This window comes from Mytilus californianus, unplaced genomic scaffold, assembly GCF_021869535.1.
Source record: "Mytilus californianus isolate M0D057914Y unplaced genomic scaffold, xbMytCali1.0.p SCAF_1, whole genome shotgun sequence".
Lineage (NCBI taxonomy): Eukaryota > Metazoa > Mollusca > Bivalvia > Mytilida > Mytilidae > Mytilus > Mytilus californianus.
In genome coordinates, this window is record NW_026262581.1 from 8,533,620 (window position 1) to 8,543,957 (window position 10,338).

The 10,338-nt window shown below is 34.2% G+C and overlaps 1 protein-coding gene across 2 annotated transcripts; it reads left to right on the top strand.

Moving 5' to 3' along the window:
* Nucleotides 1–4,343: 4,343 nt before the first annotated feature.
* Nucleotides 4,344–9,585, top strand: LOC127698748 (uncharacterized). Of its 2 annotated transcripts, XM_052202419.1 has the most exons (3): nucleotides 4,344–5,806; nucleotides 7,845–7,997; nucleotides 9,377–9,585. In XM_052202419.1, the coding sequence occupies exons 1-3, from the start codon at nucleotides 4,996–4,998 to the stop codon at nucleotides 9,391–9,393; spliced, it is 981 nt and encodes a 326-aa protein (XP_052058379.1). In that variant the 5' UTR covers nucleotides 4,344–4,995; the 3' UTR covers nucleotides 9,394–9,585. The 2 variants fall into 2 exon arrangements, 1 of the variants encoding a protein (XP_052058379.1); XR_007980948.1 differs by having other exon boundaries at nucleotides 4,344–7,997.
* Nucleotides 9,586–10,338: the final 753 nt, after the last annotated feature.

Genomic DNA, 10,338 nt, shown 5'->3' on the forward strand with positions numbered 1-10,338 from the left:
TATTTCAAATTCAGTATGATACCTAAGAAATACCCCGATGATTCTTACAAAATTCTGGACAATCATATAGTTTGCTTTAAGTATCTTTGGCACACGGGAACCGCATTAATTAGACCATTATAGATTTACCCCGTAAATGATAGATTTATGATCGTTTTGTTTAGGATAATTGAGATTCAGATTTTTATTTCAAACACGAAACGTTAATCATTGAACCATGACATGAAGACAAAGTCAAATGAATACTGTCTGATAGAAATATATACCTTCACTGAATCCATATACCAGATACAGTTTTTCCTTTTACTCACAGTAACTGAAAATCAAAGCGCGAAAGCGCTGTAAAGGCAGTTAACTACAGGTTGTGTGTATTTTTAGTCCAGTTATATCATTATCTTGCATAGTACAGTGTACTTATCAGAGGTGGCTTTCAGTATTTAAGATTTAGAGTTCTCTAATGATATTGAACAAGTTTTATGAATGTCATATTCTGAGCACTATATGAAGGCGATTGTTCTCACTTGTTTATGAACTAGTGCATTATGTCCAGTTTGTACCTTTTTTTATCTATGTTTATAGTCAAATACTGTTTAAAATAGTTAGGCATTTTCTTTTTAGTAAGTAGTAAATTATATCAACTGTATTTTATTCAACTTTGCAAATGTGGTTTGTTACTGGTAAGTATGGATGATAGTTCTTTCATTGGCAATCATAACACATCTCCTTATTTATATAATGATCTATATTCAACGACCTCAGGTACAAAAAAAATGTATGTAACTAAACTATTATGGGAAACCTTTGACTTCTTTCTTTTATATAAACTTTTGATTTGGTACCATAGAACTATGTAGAATAAATGTACATTGCAACATGTCAACTCTTTCAATGACAATACTTTTTTTAGAAACTATTACTCCAAGCAAAATTATATTTCCAAGTATAAAGTAATTTATGAATGAAAAAAGGAGTTCTTAATTAAGAAATAAACTGATTCGCTGAGCGCAGCTGGATACACCCGCAGAGGTCCAACCCTGAACAGTTGGGGCAAAAATGGACACAATATTCAAGCATGATACAGGTTTGAATTTGGATTGTAATTAAATATTCGACATATTATAGTTTCTGAATAAATGTAGTCAACGAATTTGAAATTGGTTATATGAAATGAATTTATATTCAATTAAAGATTTCTTGCTGTTGTGCAATACACTGTGCTGTTGCGTAATACTTAATAAATCTGTTGCCAGACTATAAACAAATTAAAGAACCTTTGTGAGCACGCTCACATACCCCACGCCCCCACATTGTCACTGGACAAACAAAATCTCACCAGATTCCTAAGTTCAAAGACTCATAACTCTACAAAAGTCAACTGATAAAAATTTTCTTGTGGATATGCACATTTACATATTATGTCCTCATTAACTACAAAGTTTCATGAAATTTTGTTGTGTGGTTTCAGAGGAGTTGCGATGACAAACTGTGCAGTAGTATATTGAGGCCAATAAGTTCAAAGGGGCATAACTCCTAGAAAAAAAATTGAATCATAATTTCCTGTCGATATGCACATCTACCGGGTACATAGTATGTCCTTATTATCTACAAAGTTTCATGAAATTCTGTTGTGTGGTTTCAGAGGAGTTGCAATGACAAACTGTTGCAGTAGTATATTGAGGCCAATAAGTTCAAAGGGGCATAACTCCTAGAAAAAAAATTGAATCATAATTTCCTGTCGATATGCACATTTACATAGTATGTCCTTATTATCTACAAAGTTTCATGAAATTCTGTTGTGTGGTTTCAGAGGAGTTGCGATGACAAACTGTTGCAGTAGTATATTGAGGCCAATAAGTTCAAAGGGACATAACTCCTAGGAAAAAAAATTGAATCATAATTTCCTGTCGATATGCACATCTACATAGTATGTCCTTATTATCTACAAAGTTTCATGAAATTCTGTTTTGTGGTTTCAGAGGAGTTGCGATGACAAGAATAGGACTGACGGACTGACAGACTGACAGACGGGTCAAGAACATTATACCCATGGGGTATAATAAAGTTTAATTTCTTCTCAATGTCATATTTGAAATTTATGAAAATCAATAGGGATATTACATCAATAGCTATAAATAATTCACCAAAGTTTCATGTGAACTGCTTAAAGCATTTTTGAGTTGTTGTAAAAAAACTGGAAAATCCCCCATTTTTAATGAATAAAACCCCATAACTCAGAAATGTAAAATCTAAAATTTATAAAATTCTAAAGGGAGCTTACGGATTAATAATTTAGTCTTAGATGCAAGATTTTTTTATCAGTTGTTAGTGGCTTTGAACAAGCTGTCAGTAACTGCGAGTACTCTCAGATCTGTACTTAGTGTCTTTTTGTTGTTTGGATGTACAACTACCTGGCCACGTCCACTTGTATTTGTATTTATCCATCTGATGAGTTAAGCCTCTTTCAACTGATTTTTATAGTTCGTTCTTATATTGTACTGTTACACCACTGTCCCAGGTTAGGGGGAGGGTTGGGATCCCGCTAACATGTTTAACCCCGCCACATTCTGTATGTACATGTATGTGCCTGTCCCAAGTCAGGAGCCTGTAATTCAGTGGTTGTCGTTTGTTTATGTGTTGCATATTTGTTATTCGTTTATTTTTTGTACATAAATTAGGCCGTTACTTTTCTTGTTTGAATTGTTTTACATTGTCATTTCGGGGCCTTTTATAGCTGACTGTGCGGTATGGGCTTTGCTCATTGTTGAAGGCTGTACTGTGACCTATAGCTGTTAATTTCTGTGTCATTTGGTCTCTTGTGGAGAGTTGTCTCATTGGCAATCATACCACATCTTCTTTTTTATATTTACATCAACAGATATAAACAATTCACCAAAGTCAAGGTGAGACAACAAAACTTAGTTGTAAGATCTCTGAAATTTTTTACACGGTACAAGTTTTTCTCATTGTTGGAGATTGTATGGTGATTGTACCTGTAACTGCTTAAACCCATTTCTTATGCACTTTGGTTCGATAAACTCACTGAATATCATACCACATCTCCTTATTTTTATATGCATTACAATTTACATGTGCATGTAATTGTAAATATATATATATCAGAACAAAATTCATTGCGTCACTTTTATTTATGCATCTTTTGGCACAATACAAGTTCTAAAATTACACAACATAAAACAACTAAATGTTATTTCAGATGAAAGTTTTGTTTCAGTTCCATTCCTAGGATTTATTAGAATTTTGTATGTTTTGCCAAGTCCAATAATTCGCTCTATGTGCACGTGTTAATTGGAGACTTTTCTATCCTGTATAAGAGTTTTGGAACTAATTCTGTTTCTTTTTTTGAAAAAAAAATGGCAAACAAATCTTGCACATTTAAACCTTTGTCTGCCATCACACTGTCACCTGGATCACATAATTGAACTATTCTACATCTTTCAACTATTTCATAGTCACTGGTACAACCAACATATGCATCAGAGACATAGTTGACTAAACCACCAGGTGTCGAACATACAAGTATTTTCAGTGTTTCTGTTTTTATATGATGAAAAGGTTGCCTGAGCTCTAGGAATTTTAGGTTTCATCACGGGATATTCTGTGCTGTCAATAATAATCCAAGTTGTAGGAAACTTTAATTTGAAGTTGGATGGCGAAAAATACCTGACTAAACCACTAGATGGCCAAGTGTTAGCCTCACACCACTGTTTAGACATAAAAACAATCCATGTATACACAATATTCTTATCACTAGATTCAATCTAGAATCTAGACAGTTCAAAGTTGGTTGTATAATGCCTCAATTTCATCAAAGTCATAAAAAAACTGATTTTCAACTGACACCCTATCAATTTGAAAATATATGTATCTCAAACAATGTGCTGCTGGACCAAGTGTGGTCAAAACAAGTTAAAATTTAGTATACAACTCTAAACCGGTATAAAAATGCATGGCTGTGTCACGTGTCTTCATTTCAAAATTCTCTGCTGAAAACATAGGCAGTTGGTGGTGGACAGTCATAAATCCTTTCTAGTATGAATGACTTCTTCAGGAAAACCAACTTTACAATCAAAACTTTCCTCTAGATTTCTACTACAATGTTCATCAAGTTTAGTTCTTTTGTTTTCACAGGAAACTGCCCTGATTTTTCTTTTTGCGGACGATTCAGTCTCTTGCTTGGTCCAGGAAAATAGGCTGGGAATGGCAGTAGACTTAAGTCTCTGTATGGTGGGTTTGCACCCTGAAAAAGGTTATAAAACATTAGTTTTTTGATAATTAAATGAACTTCCATTAGCAATGTATACTTTGTACTACCTGGCAAAATATTAAATGTATTTATAAAGGTTACTCGGGAACACGTGTATTTGTTTACTTTTAACACGTGTGTTTAAATCAAAACATGTTTATGTTTAATTTGATTGGACCATCAGTAAGTTATTACCGGTTTAAGTTATATCAATCATGATAACTTCATGCTAGAATTTTAGCGCTAAAATTATAATAAGATATCTAGAATTGTCATTCGAGGTTCGCCTATCCGACAGAAAGGTTCGTTTTTTCTTAAATCGCCACTTGGTAAAATGTCCGAATCTTCTCCACGTCTGGAATTGAATGAAGACATACTACTCGAAGGAGATAATAGTTTACCGCCACCTAATATTCATAAAGCAGCTGATAAGTCGTCTGATTTGGTAGATACTGTAGAGCTTTTTAAGACAATTTTAGACAGCAAGTTAGGTGAGTTGAAATCTGAACTCATACAAGAACAAGATTGCCTTAAGAGAAAAATTAAGGAGGACGTCACTCTAAAATTTAAGGGGGAAGGAAACAGAATTCAGTACACCTTTAACGAGGAATTATTAGACACTGTTAATAAACTTTCAAAATTCATCCCTAACTCCAATACTCAAGCATATAGATTAGTTCTTGACATAACTGATAAGATCAAAAGCCGTAATAAGAAAATACGCATAGCTGATGCTTCCCCTGCTGGTTGGGGAACCGTTAGGGAATACGAATCCAATGCCGTGGCTTCAGATTCTGAAGATGAGAGAAAGATACGACAAGCTGAGACCAGAGCTATCCGTACCTCCAAGGAGAAGTCAAAATCTCGCCAGCAACCTTACCCAAAAAATCCGCCTCGTCAACAACCTGCGGAATCTTATGGTAACCCTGCTTACGCTCAGCATTATCAACGTAATCAGCAACAGCCCTTTCGTGGGAGCTTCGCAAGGCGTGAGCCTTGCTCAATCGACACGTGCCACTACTGCAAGCAACAAGGCCACTGGAGAAAAAACTGTCCTCTTCTCGCCAGTCTCAGGTCATCCAACAGCAACTCCACAACCTACCAGAAGTAGTAAAGTAGGGCCTGAACGTCACTCTCCAGTCATTGTGAATGATAAGTATTTAGACACTATTAATGACCAATTTTCTACATGTTTTGTTGATAACGATTATATAGAATCTTTTTTAGATCAAGTTCAATATTTTGAAAATTGTCAGTCATATGATAAATTTAAAGGGGTGAAAGGTAGATTAGCTTGTCATGTAAAGTATTGGGAAAATATAGGTGCTTGTCCTTTTGTGCTTGATACAATAAAAAATGGTTATGTTATTCCATTTATAGATACACCTTTTAAAATGTACCACAGAAATAATAGATCAGCACGGCAGAATACTGAATTTGTCACAAAGTCAATTGAAGATTTAGTTCAAATAGGTTGCGTAATTAAAGTGCCTTTTCAACCATATGTGGTAAATCCATTGAGTGTTGCTACTCAAAAGTCCGGTAAGAAACGACTTATTTTAGATATGAGTCAATTGAATAAACACATAAAGCGCGAAAAAATAAAATTTGAGGATTGGAAGTTAGCTATACAATATTTTGACAAAGATATGTATCTGTTTAAGTTTGATTTAAAATCTGGTTATTTTCACTTAGACATATGCTCACAGCAACAGACTTTCTTAGGTTTTCAGTGGGAAGGTCAATTTTATTGCTATACTGTTTTAGCTTTCGGAATTACTACCGGTCCGTACATTTTTACTAAATGTTTGAGGCCACTAGTAAAATTTTGGCGTGGAAACGGTATAAAAGTTGTTTTGTATTTAGATGATGGATTTGGCATGAGTCCAGATGAAAATACATGTAATGAGCAATCGTCCTTCGTAAAAAGGTCTTTGATTGATGCTGGTTTCCTTATTAACGAGGAGAAGTCTGTTTTTAAACCTGTTACCGAGTTAGAATGGTTGGGAATAGTTTGGAACTCGAAAGAATACAAATTATCTATTACTCAACGTCGAGTTGACGATTTGATTTTCTCATTGAATGTAATTTTGGCTAAATTTCCCTATGTTACAGCTAGATCTTTAGCTCAGGTTGTAGGTAGAATTATTTCTATGACTCCCGTAATCGGAAATGTGGCTAGAATTATGTCAAAGTTCTGTTACATGGAAATTGAAAGTAGAATTGGGTGGGATATTCCCATTACAGGGTACAAACCCGTCGAGGTTTTATCAGAGTTAAAGTTCTGGTTAGAAAATGTCACCATGATTAACTATCGTAATTTATGTCATTACAGTAAATCTTCTGTTGTCATATACTCAGATGCTAGTAATATTGCCGCTGGTGCATACACCGTTGAATTAGAAAATAAGATTTTCCATAAGATGTGGACATGTAGTGAAACGGTACAAAGCTCCACATGGAGAGAGCTGAAAGCTATAGAGTTGGCCCTTTTTTCTTTTAAGAATAGTTTCACAGGAAAAACTATAAAGTGGTTTACTGACAATCAAAATTGTGTCAAAATTGTTAATTCGGGAAGTATGAAAGAAAATCTTCATGTTATAGCAAAATCTATTTTTTCATTTTGCATTCAAAAAGGAATATCAATTGACATTCAATGGATTCCCAGAAAAGAAAATGAAAAGGCTGATTATATCAGCAAAATGGTTGATTTCGAGGACTGGGGAGTCACACATATATTTTTCAATTTTTTAAATGATATGTGGGGTCCTTATTCGATTGACAGGTTTGCAAGTGTCGAAAATAGAAAAGTTATGAGATTTAACTCCTTATTTTGGCAACCTGATTCTGAAGCAGTTGATGCATTTTCTCAAGTTTGGACCAATGAAAATAATTGGCTAGTTCCACCAATTAATCTTGTGATACGATCGATTAAACACATTATAGCTTGTAAAGCTCGAGGCACGTTAGTTGTGCCTAAGTGGATTTCTGCTGCATTCTGGCCTTTGATATTCGATAAACATCTGATTTATCAAGATTACGTAAAAGATGTTATTGTGTTTAAAAATACTGATGGTATTTATAAGCAAGGTTCGAATAAGAATACGATATTCGGAATTGAACCGTTTGGTTCGCCAGTTTTGGCTGTTTTGCTAGATGCATCTTAGACATGGCCCTAATATATATAGATATATTTTAGCAGGCATGGTCTGTTTGTGACATGGCCCTAATATATATATAGATATATTGTAGCAGTCATGGTCTGTTTGTGACATGGCCCTAGTATATGTATATTGTAGCAGGCATGGGTGTTTATGTTGACATGGCCCTAGTATCGGTAATGATATTGTAGCAGGCTTGGTTTTTTATTTGACATGGCCCTAGTATCTATAATGATATTTTAGCAGGCATGGTAATTTGTTTTACAGTTTATGGCCCTAGTATCTATAAAGATATTGTAGCTGGCGTTGAAATATTTGAATATATATTATATTTTACTGTGTATAGAAATCTGAAATATGCTAATAATTCGTCCTCTGTATATGTATATAAAATGTTATTGCAATTTTACGTTTTTCAGATATTTTTTCAGTAGGACATTGGTCAGACTTTAATTCACAAGTTGCCTCTAATAATGATCTCAGCAGTTTGTTCAAACAGTTACCAGAATTCCTTCTTTCGTCCAAGGCTGCGAGTACTCAGAAGAAATATAGATATGCCTTCAATTCATGGTGTAAGTGGACTAGTCAATATTCTTTTTCACCATTGCCAGCATCTCATTACATATTTCTTTATATTTAATTCATTTGTCTGAAACTGCAAAATCGGTTTCAAAATTAAATGATGCTTTTTACGCCATAAAATGGGCACATAAATTAGCTGGCGTTGCTGATCCCAGTGAAAATAATCTAGTTGCATCTGTTCTTGAAGGGGCTCATAGAAAAATAGGTCATTCAGTTGTCAAAAAAGAACCTATCACACCGCATATTTTGAAAAATATTGTATGTAAATATGCTAATAATACTTGTAATTTAAAAGATGTAAGAATAGCATGTATGTGTTTATTAGCCTATGCTGGCTTTTTAAGATTCTCCGAGTTAGCTAACTTGAGAAGGTCTGATATACAGTTTTCCCCTACTTACCTTACACTTCATTTAGTCAAGAGTAAAACTGATGTATATAGGGAAGGGAAAGATGTTGTCATTTCAAAAACAGGGAATATTACATGCCCGGTAGATGTACTTCAGCGTTATCTAAAGTTAGCTAACATTCCTGAAGAATCGAATGATTTTATTTTTAGATCTATTTGTTATTGTAAATCTTTGAATATATACAAACTTAGAAAGAGTAGTCATATTTCTTACACCAGAGCCAGAGAGTTATTGTTATCTGCACTTGACAGTTTAGGTCTTGATAAAAAACAGTTTGGCTTACATAGTTTGAGGTCAGGAGGAGCTACTGCCGCGGCAGAAGCTGGAATAGATGACCGGTTGTTTAAGAAACACGGGAGATGGAAAAGTGATAAAGCCAAAGATGGTTATGTTAAAGAGAGTATACTCAACAGATTGTCAGTATCTAAGAATTTAGGATTGTAATTTATATTGTTTGTCCCCCCTTTTTCTTTATGTCCCTTTCTTTATCAATCGAAGCTTTCTGTGCTGTCGGGGCGAGCTGATAACCAAAAACTGTGTTGAGTTTTTACTTTGTAAATGCTTTATGTTCGTTTGAAGTATTGAATAAGAACATAAATGTATTTATAAAGGTTACTCGGGAACACGTGTATTTGTTTACTTTTAACACGTGTGTTTAAATCAAAACATGTTTATGTTTAATTTGATTGGACCATCAGTAAGTTATTACCGGTTTAAGTTATATCAATCATGATAACTTCATGCTAGAATTTTAGCGCTAAAATTATAATAAGATATCTAGAATTGTCATTCGAGGTTCGCCTATCCGACAGAAAGGTTCGTTTTCCCACCCACCCACCCCTTTTATTAAGACTTCATAGGAATGTGAATCAGTATGTTATGTAGAAAATAGTTGATAAAATACATGTATGTAAATCGAAATGATTTTTTCTTCAACTTATAGAACATTTTTCTATTGTAGATTGTGTTTATATGTGATGGCAGCGGTCGATGACAGCAAATTGGACATTTGTTTATTGTTTATAATAAAAATAAGCTTTCTGTGCTGTCGGGGCGAGCTGATAACCGAAGCTTTCTGTGCTGTCGGGGCGAGCTGATAACCAAAAACTGTGTTGAGTTTTTACTTTGTAAATGCTTTATGTTCGTTTGAAGTATTGAATAAGAACATAACTAGATTTATTCATTACAATCTGGATAAAACTATGTTTGCCTGATTCAATGTATGTTATGTAAATCCAAAGGACAAACAATGAGAGACTTATGCAACAAACGTACATTGTTTGTACTTAAATAACTATAATATAGATGAGAGCATGTCATTGTTTTGTTCCTGTTAACATTGTCATAGATATTTTTCAAGAAAGTCTATGAGGCATAGCTTATGCATTCCTGTCATTACTACATTAGCATAATTACTGCTAAAATAATTCTCAGTATGATATACCTCTTGTAAGAAATCATTATAATTGTAGCAATCACCAAAAAATCTCAAACAGATCACATTGAATCGTAATCCAAAAAATTATGACGTCTTAAATTAACCACCACCATTTGTTCTAAAACGATTAATTGCGGTTGTAAACAGACTTTGGTTTATTCGCATGGCGATTATATATATAACTATATATTTCAAAAAGAAAATAGAGTTTTACCATGAATAGTTTCCTGCACCCAGTCTTTTTCAGTAAAATGTGCCTTGCAAACAACAGCTGATTGAGATGGACTCATCGTGTTCTCGTCCAATCTGCGTATGGGCCATGGCGTTGATCCAACTTTTCCTTCTTTTTAAGTCATTTGGAAATGCATGTCCTCCTCTTAAATGACATCCAGGTACACAACAACAAGTACTTGGCATCGTTAATTAAAAATGTACAAATAGTTGCACAGTGCAGAAACCGGAAGTTGAGGAACAGGATCGGCTAG